This window comes from Peromyscus leucopus, chromosome 5 (genome assembly GCF_004664715.2).
Source record: "Peromyscus leucopus breed LL Stock chromosome 5, UCI_PerLeu_2.1, whole genome shotgun sequence".
Taxonomy (NCBI): Eukaryota; Metazoa; Chordata; class Mammalia; order Rodentia; family Cricetidae; genus Peromyscus; species Peromyscus leucopus.
The window spans coordinates 77,767,241-77,788,964 of record NC_051067.1 but is presented as its reverse complement, the minus strand read 5'-3'; the positions used below and the strand labels follow the sequence as shown (position 1 = coordinate 77,788,964).

The window sequence follows — 21,724 nt, the reverse complement described above, 5'->3', positions numbered from 1 at the left end:
GCTGGGGACAGAACTCAGCGGGAGAAGCGCTTGCTTAGGATGTGAGATCCTAGGTTCAACCTGCAGCTCTGTACAAACAGAAGACGTGAAATCAAGTAAAACAAAACAGAAACAGAAGACAACAACCCCCCCTCTCCCCAACAACAACAGCAGCAGCAGCAGCCATAATGGGCAGGTGACACAGACAGACTCACAGCTGGATCAGATGACAGACTGATCAAAGATACCCTAAACCCATGCTGAGTATCCAAGAAAACAGGGAAAAATGGATTGAGGATGAAAAGCAGCTGGGGGTGATGGTGATACACACCTGTGATCCCAGTACTTGGGAGGCAGGGGCAGGAAGATTTCTGAGTTCAAGGTCAGCCAGGCCTAAAGAGCAAATTCCAGGACAGCCAGAGCTACACAGAGAAACCCTGTCTTGAGAAACCAAAAGAGATAGATAGATAGATAGATAGATAGATAGATAGATAGATAGATAGATAGATAGATAGATGAAGAATCCATTATGTGAAAAAAATATATATAACATAGATATACATATAGATAATTAAATAGACATTCCATTGGGACAAATATATGTATATATACATATTCACACATTTGTAATTAAATGGCCATTTAAAAAGCAGAAAGCACAATTTATGAAAACAATAATTCCATATGTTTAAATAGCAAAAGTCAGCAATATAAACTGGAATAGAGGACAACAAAAAATACAAACTGAATTAGACAGCTAAATTAATGGGGAAAGAAGGAGCTAAGAGACAATATAGTTTTTCCTTAGAGTCTCAATGGGGAAGGGAAAAAAATACAAAAAAAAAACAAGTCATAAATTTTCTGAAACTGATGAAAAAATTAGTTCACACATTCCAAACGGTTGGGAAATCCTAAGATGAACAAACATAAACAATATCTATCAGACCTGGTGGTTCAAGCCTGAAATTCCAGTATCTCAGGAGGCTGAGGCAGGAGAATTGCAGGTTCAAGGGCAGTCTGGGCAACTTAATGACCCTGTCTAAAAACAAATAAACAAAAACTGAAAAGAAAAAAGAAAACAAGGCAAGATGTTGCTCAGAAAGAGAACTTGCCTAGGGTGTGCACGGCTCTATGTCCAACCTCCAGACCTGCAAACAAACGGACAAGTCACACTTTGTCACACGTCTGATATGTGTCTGTTCCCAGAATCCGATGGCCAAGGCAAGTGTTTACTGAAGAACACAGGAAAGATTTATGAATGGAATCAGGGATCAAAAAGGACAATTTCTCTGCTAAGGAAAATTCTTACCAGGCATGTATGTCATTGAGCTCACATGACATATAAGAATAAGCAGGCATTGTCTAACTCCACAGAGAAATACTTAAGCATTTAAAGCTGAACACATGGAGTATTTGTCTTAGCAAAAGACAGGCAAATAGCAGAATGAAACTTCAGTCATGTGGTTTTTTTTTTTTTTGGTTTTTTCGAGACAGGGTTTCTCTGTGTAGCTTTGCGCCTTTTCCTGGAACTCACTTGGTAGCCCAGGCTGGCCTCGAACTCACAGAGATCCGCCTGGCTCTGCCTCCCGAGTGCTGGGATTAAAGGCGTGCGCCACCACCGCCCGGCATCAGTCATGTGTTTTTATTCTTCAACCCAACTAATACCCCAGAAGGAAAAAACTGATTTTGTAACGTCCTAGTACCATGTAGAGAAACAGGCAATGCTTTCATGAAAGATCCTGCTTCACAGCTGACAGAAGCATCAATATTCTTTTTCCATCACTAATCAACTCTGTCCCTCATCTGCCTCCTCAGATCCCCCATTGCTATGTGGCCAGTTTAATTGTCTAAACAATCCCACAAACATAAAGACACTGCTCACAGACCAGCGATGCTGGGTCTGCTCCAGAAGCTTGTTAAAAACACTGCCAGTTTCTGCCTGTTTTGAAGCTCGTGGCCCAAAGTTACTTTTCTTCCTGGCAGTAACTCTGAGTCCACTCCAGTATTATTTCTAACATTAAAAATAACTCACCCACTGAATTGCTTGAAATTTCTGAAACAACAGTTTTAAGCAAATAACTCCTACTTTAAATAAATCACTTTCTAATAAAAAAGCAGTTACTGCGCGGTGGTGGCGCACGCCTTTAATCCCAGCACTTGGAAGGCAGAGCCAGGCGGATCTCTGTGAGTTCGAGGCAGCCTACAAGTGAGTCCAGGAAAGCGCAAAGCACAGAGAAACCCTGTCTCGAAAAACCAAAAAAAAAAAAAAAGCAGTTACTGAGCTCCATTTGAACTTTCTGGCATGAAAACCTCATGCAGTTTCTTTTGCAGAAATGTTCCTTTTGGTTTGTTTGAGGTCATAAATACCACTTGTTATAATTATATTATATACTACATATGTTATAAATATAATATTCCTTACAATTATTCTATTAAGTCTGGAGGATAGTCATTTCTAGTAACTCTATGTTTCATGATATCAGAACCACCCAGGGCTGTGTCTGTGCTTCTGATAAGAATTATAACCCAAGTATTTGAAACATAAATGTCTTAATTATGAAGACACATAGGTACCTTAGGTGACAGCTTAACTACTCAATTTTGCTTAGCTACCTGATCATGTGTAAGAAGACCCATAATTAAAAAAAAATAACAACAAAACCCAAGGGAATATTCTCATTAAAACTGTATGTTCATAAATAGTTCACAAATTTTTTGAACAAGTTCTTGAACATTTGTAAAGATAATATAAGCACAAATATTAGAAATATTATATATGTATATATAAACATTAAACTGCATTATAGCTATGGAAAATTCCATTTGACACCTCTGAATGTATTAAAAATTCTAAAACCACCATCTAAATCTTAAACATAATTTTCTGAATATGTTAAATGGACACATTTCATTTTAACTTTCACTTTCTATCATCTCACAGATAGAGCAAAAAGGCAGAGGTTTAGATGGCTGAGGGCTGAGCACACTGGAGTACAGGAAAAGCATAGCTCCTAACTCTAAAGAGGCAAGAGAAAGCGCTACCCCTGCTGCTGCATGGCCTTTTGTGTTCATGGGCTAGGACAGTTTTTCAAAACTACAATTTCTACAAAGTGTAATCTGAACATGTCTTTATATTTTCTCTATTAAATTCTACTAACTTTCTACTAAAACAATCAGAAATCAAAAAGTACAAACTCTTAAGAATAAGATGAGAATGAAGATACCTGATAAAGAAATGCTGACAAAATTTTGGAAACTATAATGTAAACAGATAAAAATACAATGAAAATTTAGCAGGTTAAAGAAAGCAGAAACCTCAGTGTCTACAGCGTTAGGCAGGGTGATCAACAACAAACTGATTTGAGCCATGAAATTCTAAAAAGACTCAGGAATTTGGAGAATGCCGCAAAGTATGGGTGAGAACTGACCTCGCCTGTTTATGCTACAATAATAGAATGCACAGACTAGGTCATTTATAGTGAATAGAAATGTGTTTGACTCCTAATTTTGGAGACTGAGAAGTCTAAGAGCAAAGAACTATGTCAAGGAGGGCCTATGTGCAACATGGCAGAAAGAATCACATGACAGAGAGCTCCTGAGAGACAGGGGTGAAGGAAATCCAAACTCATCCATTCACCAGGAATCTACAACTGTGAAATGTAATATACACTTCCCCAAGATAATACATTAGTCCCCGTAAGGGAAGAGCCCTCATGACTCAATAAGGATAGAACTCAGAGTTTGTGGATCCTATGCAAACACACCACCACTGAGCTACATCCCTAGTTCCTCATCATCTCTTAAAAGCCCTACCTCAGAACACTTGTTAGAGGTGAAGTTTCCAATATATGAACTTGGAAGACACAAATCATACAAAAGACAACAGAAGTCTTCTGTCCTTATAAGAAACAATTGGACTTCAATATCCATACTCTACATACCATAACTATATTGCTCCAATTCAGCTAAAGTGGAGGTTATTCTCAAGAGAAAATGAACCAGTGAGGCCCCAGGCCAAGTGGGAGCAGGCAAGATTACACAGAACCAAGAGGGTCACATGAGTACCTACTCTTCTATGCACTGAAACAACACCTGGTCTACTACAACTACTACAGAGTGCAGCTACTGTCTCCCAGTCACCTACCTGCATTCTGGAAAGAGTTCTGGAAATGGTAGGACTCTAATATATCTGTTTCCTATGCAGCAATTTTCAATTCCTTATTGCTACATGTTCACAAAAGCAAGTTTTGGGGAATTAATTACATAACAACATACTGTGATGAACTGAAGCTTAAGCTTCTTAAAGTTCTGGGGCAAGAAGGGCACACATTTTAACCGGGAAGCAAAGGAAACACATGCATCTGGATAACTACAGCAGAACAACTCCCCTTAGAGTGCCACCTCCAGAATTACTGGAGGGAAGTTTATATTACATTTAATTGTGTGCCTATAAAAGAAGCTGTGTGAGAAAAACACGTGAATCTCTTCTAATGTACAGGTATGTGTTGGCAGACTTGAACAGCTTACATTTTTTTTTTTTTTAAAAAAATGTAACATCATCATCATATCAGCAGCAGCATTTTTAAGACAGGCTCTTGCTATGTAGACCAGGATGGCTTTGATCTTGCATCAGCCTCAGGAGTGCTGGGGTTACAGGGGTGTGTCATCACATTTTGCTTCTAACAACTTTATTATAAAGAATTTAACAATTGCCTGCACTTGAGAACAGCAAACCATGTATAAAGTGTACACTACAGCAATCTGGAGGTTACTCTATCATTAAAGTAGTAACCTTGAAGAATACTGAATAATACTGTTGTTTGCAAAAAACCAAAAAATAAACCTCGAGAAACCCATCACATCTTACGTTATTCCAGCTTTACTTGGACAGCACCATTTCAAGGACTATCTGATAGTCTCCCTGCTGCCACACTCAGCTGATAGTACCATTTCCTTTGCGCTGTCCGATCGAGAATACCAGGACCAGGTCACAAACCTTCTCCGTCAGCCACGTCAGAACGGTCCAGCTTGGCCTCCTTATGCTGTCCTTCTGCAACTTTCACAGCGACGGCCCGGCAAATGGCCCCAAACTTTCTGTCCAGAGAACGGACTCCTGCCTCCCTGGTGTATCTGTTACAAAGGAAAACATTTTACTTTTGGATAAATACCACCTGCAAGTAAGTAAAACAGAAGCAACCACTTCACTAAAGAAACAATGTAGATTTGAAAGTGTAGATTTTTTAAAAATGCTAACTTTTCCACACATAAAACATTTCATTAAAATTAGTGGTTTTGGCCACAGTTATTTCCTTTACATACATTATCTTGAACTGTTACCCTTTATCTAAAAGCAGACCTTTGGCCCTGCAAGCTTACACACCTGAAGTGAACCTGGCAGTACGTTACACACCACTTGTTCCTTGGTGTATATTAAGGAGCTTACTGACTACCACTTGTACCAAATGTACTGTTCTTGAACTATTGCTGAAGGGATTAGAGAGACTGGCCAGAGCTTTGTGACACCTGCAATGTCAGTACTTGGAAGGTAAAAGTAGAGCGACCAACAGTCAGCCTCATGGGCTGGAGGGCAGCCTGGGCTAACTGGTATACAAACAAACAGACAAATCCTCTAAAACCTAAGACAGAAATAAAACCAACCAACCAACCAAACAACCCCCTCCAAATCATAAATCAAGAAAAGGTTAATGAATTGAATAGACAGTTCTCTCCTAAAGGAAGAAACACAAATGACTAATAAAGATGTAAAAAGTGTTCAACATTCTCAGCCACCAGGAAATGCAAATTGAAACTGCACTGAGACTCCACTTCACCCAATTAGAATACCTGTCATGAAACCACAGGTCCTAGTGAGGATACAGGGATGCTGATGAGAAGGTAAACTGTATGGAAGTCAGTGTATTCTAGTGGTTCTCAACCATCCTAATGCTGAAACCCTTTAACAGTTCCTCATGTTGTGATGACCTCCAACCATAAAATTATTTTGTTGGTACTTCATAATTGTAATCTTGCTACTGTTATGAATTGTAATGTAAGTATCTACTATGCAGGATATCTGATATCTGACCCCTGTGAAAGGGGTCACAACCCACAGGTTGAGAACTATTGGTATAGAGGGCCCTCCTAAAATCCAAACAAGAAATACCAGATGATCCAGCTCTCTACTCCTGGGTGGATACTTGCAGGTCTGTAAGTCAGCATGCCACAGAGATGCTTACACATCCGTGTTGATTGCTGTTCTACTAACAGTAGCTAAAACATGAAAACAGCCTAGGTGTCCATCAACGGACAAAGAAAATGTGGTACACAGACACAGTAGGATTTTACTGAGTGGTAAAAAAGAATTAAATTATGACAGAGGAGAAATCACTCAAGTTAAATGAAATAAACCATACACAAAAAGAATAATATGTTTTCCTCAAATATAGAATCTAAAGTTCAGTCTGTGTGTGACATGGGACAGGGGAGGGGGGAACTCTGAGAAGGGGAAGGGGGGACAAGAGGGGAGTATGGAGCTATGCCATAGAAGCAGAAGGGGACCATGAGGAGAGTGAGGGAGAACAAAGTATGAAGATATACATGTATGAAAATATCACAAGAAACTCATTTCTTTGTATCCTAACCAGAAAATTAATTTAAAAAATAACTAATGTGGCTCCTCCTGCATCAGCTTAGTAACAGAGCTGGATGTAGGGCTGCAGGATTCCACGGCTCATTCAAAGAGACAGCTAACCAGAAAGGTGAAGTCTTAAAAGCAACCAACCCCAAGGAAGGCTTCATCAGATGACATAAACACTCTATCACTGATCTGTGTCCTCAGCCCTCAAGAAGGGGCAAAGAAGAGGAACATTCAGTTTGAAGAAGCGTTTGTAGTGTAGAGACCTGAAAGTGCTTCTGCTAACTTCAGAAGGATTAAGTTTCAGAGGAATTACACTTAGGCTTCACATGTCTCTACAAGACAGGAGTATACATTCCTAGGACAGTGACTTTGAAAACATGCAACATTCAGGATTCTCACAAGGAAGTGGAGCTCAGTAAGTACCTAAGAACTACAAGGTTCAAATCAGCTTGACACAGGGAGGGGAGGGGACAAGGACACCAAGGGCCACGTCTACATTGCCCAGCAGCAGATGAAAAGGTCTGGCCATGACCTTTGGTCTCCTGTGTCTGGTAACTCAGTACCTGGAGCTTAAGAGCAGCAGTGTCCACTGCACTGTCTGGGCTGTGCTCTGTTTTTAAGCATTAAAGCAGTAAGACTGCTCAAGAAAGTCCCGAACGTCTACAATGTTTTCCATCTCATGTTTTGAGCTAACAAGTATGTAAGGGGCAGTGATTGGGAATTACAAATAATGAACTCTTCAGCATCCTTCTCAGAAGTAGGTAAGCCAGGTGTCTTCTCACTCACTCCCCTTTTCAGATACAGACACTATCATAAAGGTTCATGTGGCTTGTTAGAAGTCCAGAGTGATGTCACTGCTGGAAGACTTTGGGTAATCACTCAATTTATTTCTTCTGGCATTATTCATATAGTTTATGTCAAAACAAATTAAGAAAAAGGAACTCTTGGGTTAGACTTCGTCCTACTTTCTGTAAATAACTAAATAGACCTAGAAGAAAGTTGGCACAGATCATAAGGCAGTCAGAAAGGCCATGCATGGAGAGAAATTTCACATTTCCTGAAAACAAGTTACTAGGAAAGGGTTGCTGGAGTTCTTGGCAGACTTAAGATGTTGGATGATGCAATCAATCTGTAATAGTGAGCCAGGAAAACTGTAAGAGGCTATGGCCAATATAAATTCCCAACAGGGTCTATTTTTCACTCAAACACACGACCTATAAATGAGATGAAGCAATACTCTACTCTTTTGGGGAGGTGGGAGAGAGACAGCCCTGGCTGTCCTGGACCTCACTCTGTAGCCCAGGCTGGCCTCAAACTCAAGAGATCTGCCTGGCTCTGCCTCCCAGTGCTGGGATTAAAGGCGTGCACCCCCATGGCAGCCTCTACTCAGGAAACATATGTGGTATTTGTCATGGGCTTAAGCACTCTGGAGCAGACTTGGGAAAGCAAATTCTCTATTGCTCCATTGTGAAGTCTCAGCATCAAAAACTCCAAGGACTATTATTATTATTTTAGTCTATCAGACAAGAAAAGAAAAAGATGAACAACATAAAACGGTTGTCTGAAAGTAGCAGCTTGATTTGTTTTTGTTTGTTTGTTTGTTTGCTTTGTCCCCACCCTGAGAAAGGGTTTCTCTGTATAGCCCTGGCTGTACTGGAACTTGTTCAGCAGACCAAGCTAGAACTGGCCTAGGACTAAGGGATCCACCTGCCTCTACCTCCCTACTGGGATTAAGGGTGTGAGCCACCACTCCTGGCTTTGACTCTAGGTTTTAATGTGCATAAAGGAACACTTCTATATTTTTCATGAGTTTGGTTCTTAACCTATTAAATTAGCCCTTAGTTTGCCATTGTGGCAATGTCAAAGTTCTGGCTCTATGAAGACCCTTTGCAACAAAGACAATTCTACATGGTTTCGCTATGAAATTCCTCCTCATCCAGAGCTAGTCACAGCTACAGCAATGCTTTCCATTTGCTAGAGGAATTCATGGTCTAGGATGACAGTTAAACATTTCTTCAATGCACAGACTTTCAGCAAATTATTGGCATGGGGAAAAAAAATCCCGTTTTCAAGATGACTAACCTGGTAATGATGGCCAGAGTAGTCAGTTGAGGGATCTGAATTTGCTGAGGAGTCAGGCCGTGTTGTTCCAGCTGCTTAGGGATCAGGTGCCTGTGGGCAATCTCTATCTTCTCTTCCTGTGTATATCCTGGGGAAGAAGAGACCTGGTCTATAATTATTGGCCAGGCTTCCACAATGTCACGTCTTGTTTGGTTTTTAAGTGTAATTTACTTTATGTGTGTGAAGGTTTTGGCTGCATGTATGCTGGTGCCTCATGTGCATGCCTGGTGCCCATAGATATCAGAAGGGGGTGTAGGAGCCTTTGAAATTGCTGTTATAGTTGGTGGTGAGTTACTACATGGGTGTTGAGAACCAAACACAGGTCATCTGTAAGAGCAACAAGTGCCCTAAACTGATGAACCATCTTTGTAGTCCCTGCCACAAAATTTAATGAATCAAATGCAGATTCAGTAGACCTGAGATTTAGAATGAGCTTAAGTATTACTTCAACTAATACTATAGCAGAATAAGGAAATATATACAAAATCAGTTTCGATTTTTTACCTTCACATTTTATAAAAATATATATTACATATTTAAGAGATTATGTTATTACTAAGAAGCCCCAACGAGCTTAAATTCTGTAAGAAAAAGAATCCCACCTAATGTACTCTCTCTAATAAACATGGGCTGATAAAGCATCTTTCGGTTAGGAAGAAGAGGCTTGAAAGCATCACACAGGCTAGAGGACAGGACTGCATCTGTCAAAGGAAGAGGCAGTATCACAGAGCCCACCTCTGCAGCCAATGTTTTCATCTCTTCCTGTCACAGCAGTGCAGGGCAGTGCAGTGCATGGACTGGCTGCCTCACGTGTAGATTCTGGACAACTGAACATCCTTCATTTACTTTAGTCTTATGAATACACGAAAGCAACATTTTACTTCACCACATTTTAAAACTAAATTAGAGAATCTACAAGGTTTGCAAAAAATTCAATTAACATTTACTGAAGAGTAAAATGTATTTATAATGTAAAATACATTGCTACATTTACATTTTGAATATATTTAGAGTCTACCCTATTTTCACTGGAGTGAGTACTCCATTGATGTTGGATCTCTTTTAAGACAAAAATAATTTTGAGTAATTAAATAAAGTGAAAGGGTTAGGATCTGAGTCTAACTACAAAGACAAGAAGACATGGCTGAAAAACACAAACAACCATGTAACTACCTGACATAATCAACTGAAGGGAAGAGATCGTCTGGAAGCACCATGAGCGTTTAGGTAAGAGTGGGGCCAGCGTCATCCAGGAGGAGTTACTACAGTCAATGACTGTGTAACATGTTCTCAGAAAAAAGGGAGAGAGCCTTCAAAACCTTACAGAGGGGTAAAGCTGTATCTGGGTCTAAGACATTGGCTTTGTAGAAATGAATCCTTTTCACCTGTAATTTTGAGAATTGCTTCAGAAAATAATGTTTGACATTCTAAGAAGAAATCATCCCTGAAGGCAGCATTGGAGCCGAGTGTGAAGTCAACACTGACTCTTGCTGGATGTCTTCTAGAACACACACTGACTCTCACCTGTCATGGTACAAACAAACAAACTCTTGTTTGACTCTGGAGCTACAGAAAAGATGGTCTATACACTCTGTGCAGAACTTTGGAAGATTAAATAGTGACAAATGAACTTTTAGACAAATGAAACTCCATAACACAACCAATTTTAAAGGGTATGCTCCAAAGTGTGTGTGTGTGTGTGTGTGTGTGTGTGTGTGTGTGTGTGTGTGTGTTTATATATTTATGAATGAAGTACCTGGAACCTGAATGATCTCCATCCTGTCCAACAAAGCAGGTGGAATAGTAGCAGTAGTGTTGGCAGTAGCTATGAAAAGAACTTGGGAAAGGTCAAAGGCCACATTTAGATAGTGATCTGTGAAGTTATGGTTTTGTTCAGGATCCAACACCTAGGAAAGAATGATTAACATTTAAACAAACTTAGTTACAACAGAAAGTTCCACAATCTAAAACCCACTCAACGTATCAGCAAGGTTGACATTTCTGTTCAATAGAGTTAGCTGATAAACACTGGGATAACAAAAAACCCTGATCTCCCCATATCCTATATCCTTAAAAAAATGTCACAAGTTCTACTGTCAAATAACTGGAAGCACAGGCGGGCATACCCACACAAAGCCACAAACACCACACTGCTGAGTTCTGTCCGCAGACCTCTCCACTACCAGCTCCCGTGGATCACAAGCTACCTACCCTGCAGAACCACTTTTACTTTTGGTAACACAGCTGTCTTAGTCACTATGGAACATAAAGTAAATATGCAGATTATTTGAAAATTCTTAGGTAAATTAATAATCAGTAGATATCTCTTCAGACATTATCTGAATGTCTGGTATAAATTCTTTGCCTAGAAGGGGAACGCCAAATGAAACAAACTTCTATAAGTTGTCACTGTATTCTGATGTAGCACAATGAGAAAGTGACTTCTTAAAACACCAATAGACCTAAAAAAAAATAGTTATTAACCTGATGCAATAGCTAATTTAATAACTAGTCTTAATTATGTGGTTTAATTTTTTTTATTTTGGATATGTGTACACTTGCATGCATGTGCACCACAGCATGCTTATGGAGGTGAGAAGACAGCCTATGGGAATCAATTCTCTCCTTTCATCACATGGGTCCAGGTGGCAGGTGTCTTTACCAGCTCAGCCATCTCTGTGGCCTCCTTAGTAATTAGTTTCTTAAAATAAACAACTTTGTATTAACAAAGAGATAATCTTCAGGTTATTGCTCATGTACTTCAAGTTATAGGCACTCATGTTCACAAGTTAAACATGATATAAGCTAGTTAAACCCTCAGGCATGTCCGAAACCTTTAACATATTTTCACTCAGAACTCTCTAGGGTTGATATACATATTCAAAATGGAAATTGCATGACTTAATATTCATCACAGGCCAGGTATGGTGGTGCACGTCTTTAATCCCAGCACTTGGGAGGCAGAAACAGGCACATCTCCGAATTTGAGGCCAGCCTAGTCTACAGTGAGTTCCCAGAAAGCCAGGGCGACCCAGGAAAAAAAGAAAGAAAAAAAACAAAAAACCAACCAAACAAACAAAAAATTAACACAAACCAAAAATATCAAATTTAGTCTCTTAAAATGTTCATTGTAAGTTCACCATAAAATAGCTTCTTCTTGCTTCTGATTTTCTTTTTAAAGTCACACACACACACACACACACACACACACACACACACACACACACACACCAGCTAATTTTAATTCAAAGCCTTTTACTTAGAATCCTGAATTTCAGAAACTTATTGTATCTCTCTAGACTGCATTTCCCAGAAGATCCTAATTTCACATTTTTATAAAACACAATAATGTTTAATATAAAAACAATAAAGTACTTTCAATTCCCCCAAAGAAAGCTCTAATAATATTCTTGGTGAAGAATAACCACACTTTCAGATTTTCAGATGAAGTAATATTTTACCCTTTAAAAACAAGACAGTGTGTGTGATGGCTAATATTGGTGTCAACCTGACTGGACCTGTAACCTGTGTGCAAGTCACACAGGGCATGCCTGTGGGAATTTTCTTGACCAGATTAATGGGGCAGCATTGGAAGAAGGAAGCTTTGGAAGCTCTGGCCTTGGAAGAAGGAAGCTTTGCTTTGTGCTACTTGCCCTCAGTCTTGACAGCAAGTTCATCTGTCCTGGTACTGCATTTCTTCATTGACATTGGGATGAGCTTCTTTGGGTTCCAATATAAAATGAAGATCAGCAGCTCTCCAGGGATGTTCCAGGCCTTCAGTGCCAGATTGAGACTTAGTGCTCAGACACCTGGCCTTGTGGGCTGAACAACTATTGGATTCTTGGCTTCTCTAGCGTGAGATAGACATTGTTGGACTACCTAGACCATACCTGTAAACTAATCTGATAAATCCTCTTGTAATATATATAAAATACTACATATGGGTATGGTGGCAAGTGTCTTATAATCCTAGGCTAAGTGGGAAGATCACTGGAGTCTAGGAAAGAAAAAGGATTATAAGGGATTTAGGTGATGAGAAGAGAAAGTTAGTAGTCCTCAATCTTTTATTCAAGAAAAACACCAAGGGAGGTGTTTTTTAAACACCTTTTTAAAAGCTTCAGAAATACTAATCAATAACATAGCAGAAAAGAATTTCTAATAACTACTTCTCAGAGTAAGCCTCAGGGCAAAGTGATGAACACACAAAAGAACAGCATTGCCCTTTGCTCTTGGTCACCACAAAACCTCTGCCATTTAGCCTACTTTAGTGCCAGGGCTATCTGTCTCTACAGCTCAGCTACATACACGGTTGGCTTTCCTGGCTGGTTAGAACAATCTCTTCCTTTTCTTCCAACTTCTACACCAGCCCTATGAAAAGAATTCCTGTCTAACATGGCATGCCTGAGAAGTACGGAAGAAGCTGAGATGCAACACTTTACTCCTTGGAGGGTGAAGTCAGGGGACAGGGATGTAACCTGTGTGTGTGGAGAGTGAGGTATCCACTGAGAAGTGTTCTTCAATAATGTTTTCTGAAAAGAGGTGAACTACATTTTTACAGGCAATATTACACTGACCAGAGATGGCTTGGTAATCACCATAATGAGGAATGATAGTATGGTTATCCATCTATTATCATTTATAAAAAGCTATTCCTTTTAGCGATAGGAACTGAAATATTTACAAAAAGACACAATGCCTGGATTTTTCTTTAAAATCTTCAAAATCCTGAATACACAGAATTATGTAACATATATAAGATATAAAGGTTAGCAAAGAGACCACTGTGAGTCCTCTACCCATGTGGGTACACATTTGTTTTAGATGTTTAGGTAAGTGGCCAGAGTGGGAAATGACCTCCTACAAAATACAAGTAGAAACCCTGACACTCATCTTATTTATCTGAAGATACTAGGAAGAAATTGGCTTTCAAAACAATATATAACCTGAAGTGATGCCTTCACTCAATAGCACACCAAGTATGTTAAAGTGAGCAGACAGTCAGTGGGCAAAGCTAGTTATGGTGTGCTCACTCACCTGCTTTCATTGTAATTTATGCATCTGGCACATGTGTGCCAGGTTAAGCATTCCTAGAAACTAAAACAGACATGCAGAGAGTAGTTTTAAAAGATGACTGCAACATACCATTAAAGACAAAGACTTGAACAAGAAAATAACAGAGTTGGCATTTTTCTTTTTGAAATAAGTTTTCATGATAACATTATGAATTCAAAAACAATTATTTAATTAAAACACATTGGTTTTATTAAAAATGCACCATACATACCATACACACACACACACACACACACACACACACACACACACACACACACACATACACACACTGTGATTATTTGGACATAGAACTTTTAAGGAGAGAGTAAGGTTAAAAGAGGTTGGGCATGAGGTCCTAATGTTATCTAACTGGTATCTTTTCAAGAACAGAAGTCCCCAGCAATGCACATACACAGAAGACAGACCTTCAGAAGCCACAGAAACTCTGGGAGGAACGTAACCTGTCAACATCTGATTTTAGACTTCCAGCCTTCAAAGCTGTCAAGTTTTTAGAAGCCAACTACACTAGTATTTTGTGTGGTGGCCTTAACAGATGACCCATCCTCATTTTATGCATGTATGTAAGGACATAATTTTAACATGTTTTATGAACAGAACACATAGAAGCTAATGGTACAAATAACAAAGAGGCTTCAAATATGAAAGGGCTCAAAACACAGCTCAAAGACAAATCCTTGAAAAAGGTAGTCTGAAGATACATATTATCTAAACAGGAGATAAACCACAATAAAAATGTCAAAAGCAAGCACCGAAATCATTTAAAACTCCAACAGGATGAGGCAGAGCCAGGAACTCCAAAAATCTGCTCCTCCACAAAAGCAATGAGTCATCCCTCCAGCAAAAAGGTCCAAATCGACCTCTTTTGATGTTTCATTTTGACCTGGAATCACCCAAACGGTGTATATTCCAGAAAAACACTGGATCCCAACAAGTATTTAAACTTGTTTTAACTCCACCTCCCTTTCCCAGATTGACAGACGCCTAGGAAACCAGCTTTGTGACTAGGAAAGTGTGAAAACCTGTAGCCTAGAAATCACCATAGGGCAGAGCAGAATTAGAGCTCTCTAGCCTCAGGCCTGGAGAATTGTCAGTATTTGGCCCACATGGCATGTTCTTGGAAAAGCTCTCTATTTTTTACCTAAGAAAATGTTCACGCAACAAGTTCTACCCCAGTAATCAGTGGCAACTGTTTAACACTGCAGCTGTTTGATGCAATAACACCAGCTAGGACTAACATGGAGGCTAAAATAAAAACAACCTACGGGGGTGGGGGTGGGGGTGGGGGGGTGACAGCATGTGCAAGGCCCTGAATTCTATCCTTGGCATCACACACACACAACAAAACAAAACACTGAAAAAAATGAGGGGATAAGATACACATTGGTTGTTTTGTTTTTGTTTTAAAAGTCCTGGTGTATTTATTACTGGCAATCAAGAAAGCCATGACTGTGCCACATAGGATCAGAAAAGACCCACGAAGACCCTTTCTTGCTGCTTCCTTTGGAGTGGCCATTCAGGCACTTGACTATAAAATGGCCCACAGCTATTTCTCTGCACACTGTCAGTTGACTGTCTCCCTTCTTGTCTGCTACTTCATGTGACCCAGGACAAGACTGCCCTTCTGTCTCATGGTGCTCTCTCCTTGCCCTCAATTTGTTAGCAAAAGCTGAACTTATTCTTACTGTGGTGATATACAAGCTTTGTGCCTTTCAGTTAAAGGAGATAGCCCAGTGTGGTTTTTCCCCAAGACACCACTGGGCAGAACACAAGTCGGTTCCCCAGAGCCAGAGGGTTGGAGGCATATACTGGTTACAGGTCAAACAAGAGCCGGGGAGTATCTGCCAGTGCCAGGCTTCCTGTGAGGGATACGGTGGGGGATCAGTGAGCTGGGTCGCAGGCCATCCCCCAGATCAGAAGTGTTCTGTGGAAGGTAGTACACAAACACTTGCATCCAGCTTACTGAAGTTTTGTCAGGACCCTTAATTCAGCTAGAGGATCTCAAAACACTAGCTTTTCCAAAATTTAATTATTTATAAAAAAAAAAAAGGACTTGCCGGGCGTTGGTGGCGCACGCCTTTATTCCCAGCACTCGGGAGGCAGAGCCAGGCGGATCTCTGTGAGTTCGAGGCCAGCCTGGGCTACCAAGTGAGTCCCAGGAAAGGCGCAAAGCTACACAGAGAAACCCTGTCTCGAAAAACCAAAAAAAAAAAAAAAAAAAAAAAAAAAAGGACTCTAATAACACCAAACTTAAGAAATAGTTTAAGTAACGTTCTAGGACACTATACTAAACACTGAAGTTGTAGTAAGTTACTAGTTGAGGAGAAGTGCTGAGAACACGGGTCTAATGTCTACTAGACCGTTTCCTTTTTCATTCACTTTACATGACTTTCCAATTTCTCTTGCATCTTCTTTGGTCCACCGGTTACTCAGGAATGTGTAATTTCCATGTATTTGTGACTTCTTCCAATTCCCACTGTTGATTTCCAGTTGCTGTGATGCTTTAGGTGAACACATCCTATGCTTTCATCCCTTTAACTATATTGTGGCTTCTTTCATGGTGTGGCACACATTCTATCCTGGAGAATGTTCCCTGTGAGCTTGAGAAGATGTGGATGCTGCTGCTGGTAGAAAGTGCTCCACAGAAGACCACGAGGCTCTCTATTCCCCCGGGTCTAATTGCTTTCCAGCACAACTGAAAGTAGGGTGGTGATGCCGCTATCCACCATTACTGGTCAATCTCTACTTCTCCTGTCTATCAGTTTTGTTCCGAGTGTCTTGGGGCTCTGTTGTGTGTGTGGTAGTGGGAAGACCACTGTAACTTCTTGGTAGATTTCCCTTGTTAGGAAATACTGTTCTTCACAACCTATTGTTCGATGTTAGTATAGCTACTCCAGCCTTCTTTGTTGCTACCTGCTTGTAGGTCTTTTGTGGAGTTCTGCTTCCTGCTGCCTTGTGTTTCTGACTAGTCACTTCCTTACCCCAGCAAAGAACAGCTTTGTTTCCTCCTACCCCCACTGTAAACATATTTTCATATGCATATTACACACACACACACACACACACACACACACTCTTCTATGGAACTGCTTTTTAAAGCAGTGAGGAGAAGAAGCCTTTCTCCTCTCTTCACTAAGGAAATCCCCTCTTTGGTGCTTTTGTTTGTAGCTCTGAGCTGCTCATTCTCCATTTGAAATTCTCCTTTTGTGTTTCCTGTAGGGTGAGTTTGCTGAAAGTGAATTCTTACTCTTTATTTGGGAATGCTTTTATTTTACTTTCAAGTTTGAAATATGGTTTTGTTGGGTTATAAAAAATACAAGAAGTTAGGAGGGTGTAGGAGGACAGGACTGGATTTAGGAGGCTAGAGGGAGGAGTAGGGACTGAATATGATCAAGATACACTGAATGCATGTAAGAAATCCTAAAAAAAAGTAGTAAAATTATTTTATTTTTAAAAAGAACCATGGTTTCTTAACAATTTTTTTGTTTTTGATGCTTAATTTTTTTAAAAGTTGTATCGCTGACAAATTACAGATGTATATACTATGAGGTACAAAGTGATACTTTGATTTATGAATACAATGTAAAATAATGAAGTCAAGCTCAGTTTTTAGAAATTCATTTTTTGGGAGACTTTAGCCATTATTTCTTTAAACAATTGTTCCCTTTTCTTCTTTCCTATTATACATGTGTTCGTGTGCTTAATGATATCTGACATTTTCCTGACACTTCAGTAAGGTGATAAAATTTCAAAATCAATACAATATATCTAGATGCGTTTTGTAAGATAAAGCTCCCTGGTTTAGTTGGAGGGTGGCAGCTTACATCACTCTTGGCCTCCTCTCTCTACTTGTGAATGGAACTGCCCATCATAACTTCAGCTGGGTATTTCTCTTTTCACATGGGACTACTGAAGCCACTGGTAGGTCCTTACAGAGACAAAAAGATGGCAAGTGACAGGGTTTGAGATGTACATCTCAACGATTCCCTGACAGGGTATCTCTTAGGATGGCAGGAAAGTAAAGGAAGTGTTGGGGATTATTAGTCAGTCATGGGTTCATACCGTAATTCTCTGACTCTTAAGATTTTCATGGAAATGCAGTCAATACTGAACTCTACTAGTGGGAGTGTTAAACTGGAAATGACAAAGAACAAAGTGCTAGGAAAACAACTAAAAGCGGTTATACAGCCAGCTGTTACACAGCCAGCTGTTACACACTTGTACACGTCCAGATGGTAGTTGTACACAATGTGGATAATCAGAAAAGAGAGATAAAAATAAGAGAAAGACAGAGCCAGGCAGCAGTGGCACACACCTCTAATCCCAGCACTGGGGGGAGGGGGGGCACAGAGGCAGGGAGATCTCTGAGTTCGAGGCCAGCCTGGTCTACAGAGTGAATTTTAGGACAGACAGAGAAACCCTGTCTTGAAAAGCCAAACCAAACCGAAAAAAAAGAGAGAGAGAAAAAGTCAGAAAAGCAACAGGCTAATGAGAACAGCATGACTTTTTTTTTTTTTTGGTCTCGTTTTCAAGGATGCCTTATGAATTGGAAACAAGGATTGCTGGCATTGAAAATTAAGAATTGACAACAGAAGACCTTGTTCCTCTAAGTGAGTTTAGTTTGGCTGTTCAACACTGTCTCGATGAAGAGAAAGTTAGAAAAAGCAAGCATGCATCATCTTCTGAATTTCCCTGGGAAGACCATCACTGGAGCCACTCTAGAACTTACACACGTGCCCCTTCACTTACACACATCCCTCTCAACACCAGAGGTTTATTTTCTTAAGAAAAAACCAGTGTTGTTTTGTTTCTTTTCTGTTTGTTTGCCCATGAGACACTGGGCACAGCTGAGAAGAGCAAGTTCTGTTCTTCGAAGGCTCAGGAAACTGCGCACACATAGATGCTGAATACAGTGACATCCTAGTTATTGTCATCTCTTGTTATTTCCTAGTGCTGGCCTTCATGCTCAAGAGAGCCAAGAGTCTTTTCTGAGGGAAAGAAAACCCGGGAAGAAAGACCTCACTGGGGCTGGAGAGATGGCTTGGTGCTTAAGAACTTGCTGCTGGTCAGGCAGTGTGGCATATGCCTTTAATCTCAGCACTCAGAAAGTAGAAGGCGGATCTCTGAGAGCTTGAGGCCAGCCTGGTCTACAAAGCGAGTTCCACAGAGAAATGCTATCTTGAAAAACTAAAAACAAACAACAAAAGAAAAGACAAGACAAAGAACTTACTACTCATACAGAGGACTGTTTGATTCCCCGTGCCCATGTCAAATAGCTCATAACTTATAATTGCCTGTGACTCGAGCTCCATGAACTCCAATGCCCCCTTAGAGTCTCCAAACATGTGCACACACACATACAGATAAATTAAAAAGTAAAATAAATCTTAAGGGGGGAAAAGAAAACCCACAGCCCAGCAGATGACCCCAATGTGACTGTAGTCAACACACTCCATTCCTGTGTCCACAGCTTTCCAATTCTTTGCTATTAAATATGAATGCAGAACTGAAACTTTACAGACATCCAATGAAAGACTCTAACATGATATATGTATATATAAAATAGTTTAAGGAGAAGGAAAATTATTTTTTTTTTAAATTTAAATCAATATCTTTTTCACAGAATTACCTCTATATATCAAAATCAGGATGCTAGAAAAGAATATTGAGATGTTTTTTGAAATGACTAATAAATGAAAAGTTTCAGTTTTTAAAAGATAAAGTTGGGTTGGGCAGTGGTGGTGCACGCCTTTAATGCCAGCACTCAGGACACAAAGGCAGGTGGATCTCTGTGAGTTCGAGGCCAGCCTGGTCTACAGAGTGAGTTTCAGGACAAACAGGGCTGATAATACAAACCCTGTTTTGAAAAAACCCAAAAAGAACCGCCCCCCCCCCAAAAAAAAAGATAAAGCTGAAGAAGATCTCACAGAAAGTAGAACAAAAAATAAAGGGAGTGAACAGCAGGAAAGAAAAGACATGACAATTAAAGACCCAATGTCTCTGGGCTGGAGAGACAGCTCAGTGGTTAAGCGCACTGGCTGTGCTTGCAGAGGATCCAGATCCCCTCCCAGCACCTGCATGGCAGCTCACAGCCATCTGTAACTGCAGGTACAGACATCCAATGCCCTCTTGTGGGCACCAGGCACAAACATGGTATATGAACGTATGTGCCACCAAAACTCATACACATGAAATAGAAATAAAAATTTGAGCTCTAACAAAAGGATGGAAAAGTTATCAATAAAAAATTAAAGAAAATCTTCCAAAATGAAGGACAAGAAAAATTCAAGGATTTTTTTAAAGAATCAGCAAAAATGTTTGGGAAGAGACCCACAACAGGCAGGTTATTATAATAATATATATAATGTATATAAGGTTAATATATATGTATGCTAACGCATATATATGATATATATTATAAAACTGAACAACACTGAAATAAAGAGAAGATTCTGAGTTTTTGTAGAGAGCAAAAGCCTTGTGCACACAGATAAGCACTGGAGAAGCCAGGAAAGTTCAACTTACACTCCTTCTTTAAAGGAAAGAGATGCTTAGCCTCTTCCTGGAATGCTGGGAATCGATGTAGTTTACAACCTGGTGATTCTTTGCGGTCTGATGGGCCACCCTCTACTTGTATCCCCCAGAATTAATGTTTTACTCATCCTAGGCCCTCTCTCCCTAGAAACTTGAGCATTACTTCTAGACCATAAAACTCATCCTTATGAGAGATGTAACTTGTACTCTACAGGCGCTTAAGTGACTTCTGTGTTATTTTATGGCCAGGCCAAATCCCCACTGCCACAAGGATTATGTTTACCGCAGTCATTCTTCCTAGACCTGTGGTTCTCAACCTGGGGGTTGAATGACCCTTTCACAGGGATTGCCCAAGACTATGTAAAACACAGGTATTTACATTACAATTCATAACAGTAGCAAAATTATAGTTTTGAAGTAGCAACAAAATAATGTTATGGTTGGGGGTGCCCACAACTGAGGAACTGTATTAAAAGGCTGCAGCATTAGGAAGGTTGAGAATCACTTGCCTTGAGCATTGTTCCTGCCTGAGTCAACAAGAACCCTTCTTACAGAAGAAGCTATATGCTCTTTGTAAAGATCTTCAATGTAAACATGTCTTAGGTCTTGTACTCACCAGGCTGAATTAATTTCCATCCAAAAACGTTTCCCCAAAAGTATGCTATGCTTAAATATGGCATGAGCAAATGAGCTGAGGCCAGACTTGAAGTCTTGGCCCAGCGCTGGTTCTCTACATCGGGCTGACGAGTTTCCCTCTTACCTCAGCCTGACTGTCTGCCCTGCTGGCTGTGCTTCCACAGGTCTCCAACAGGAAAGCAGCAGAGAACCGAGTGACTTCAGGCTTACCAATGGCAACACTAGAGCCCAAAGTCACTGCGACAAAGGAAAACCCTCCGAAGAAATTACTCCCAACCAGAATTCCACGAGTGGTCAAATTATCAAGCAAGTCTGAGGAAAACATGAAGATGCTTTAAAATTTACATTTAAAAATACCACCCAGATGAGCTTTCTCTGGAAACTCCTGCTGAATTAACAACACAGAGTGAGGTAAGCCAAAACACGGCCTAGGGAGGCAAGAAATTCAACATGGTGGAAGTGAAGGACGACACGGAGGAGCTACATGTGTACCACAGGGAGCAAACAGTTGGTTCCAACTGGAAGACTAACAATGGTAAAACCTAGACACCTGAAATGCCCGACTGTCCCGAGAGCAGAGCTTGAACTGTGAAAGTCAGCACAGAGATTCTCAGGACAGCATAAGCAAACGAACAGAAGAACACAGAGGACAGCTGGTGGGTTAACTGCATGGTCAGGGGAAAAGCACCACATGAGCTATGAACTGAAGAGCCAGTCAGGAGCTAACCAGAGAGAACACTGTGT

The 21,724-nt window shown here is 40.2% G+C and overlaps 1 protein-coding gene across 3 annotated transcripts in view; it reads right to left on the bottom strand.

The window, feature by feature from the left end:
• Nucleotides 1-21,724, bottom strand: part of Lonp2 (lon peptidase 2, peroxisomal) — a 108,315-nt gene that overhangs the window by 45,979 nt on the left and 40,612 nt on the right. For all 3 annotated transcript variants that reach the window (XM_028893971.1, XM_028893970.2, XM_037206064.1), the window contains 3 exons: nucleotides 10,494-10,644; nucleotides 8,699-8,825; nucleotides 4,976-5,109 (listed from right to left, as the gene is read on the bottom strand). In XM_028893971.1, coding sequence (XP_028749804.1) covers nucleotides 4,976-5,109; nucleotides 8,699-8,825; nucleotides 10,494-10,644 — 412 coding nt within the window. The remainder of the gene's footprint in view (nucleotides 1-4,975; nucleotides 5,110-8,698; nucleotides 8,826-10,493; nucleotides 10,645-21,724) is intronic.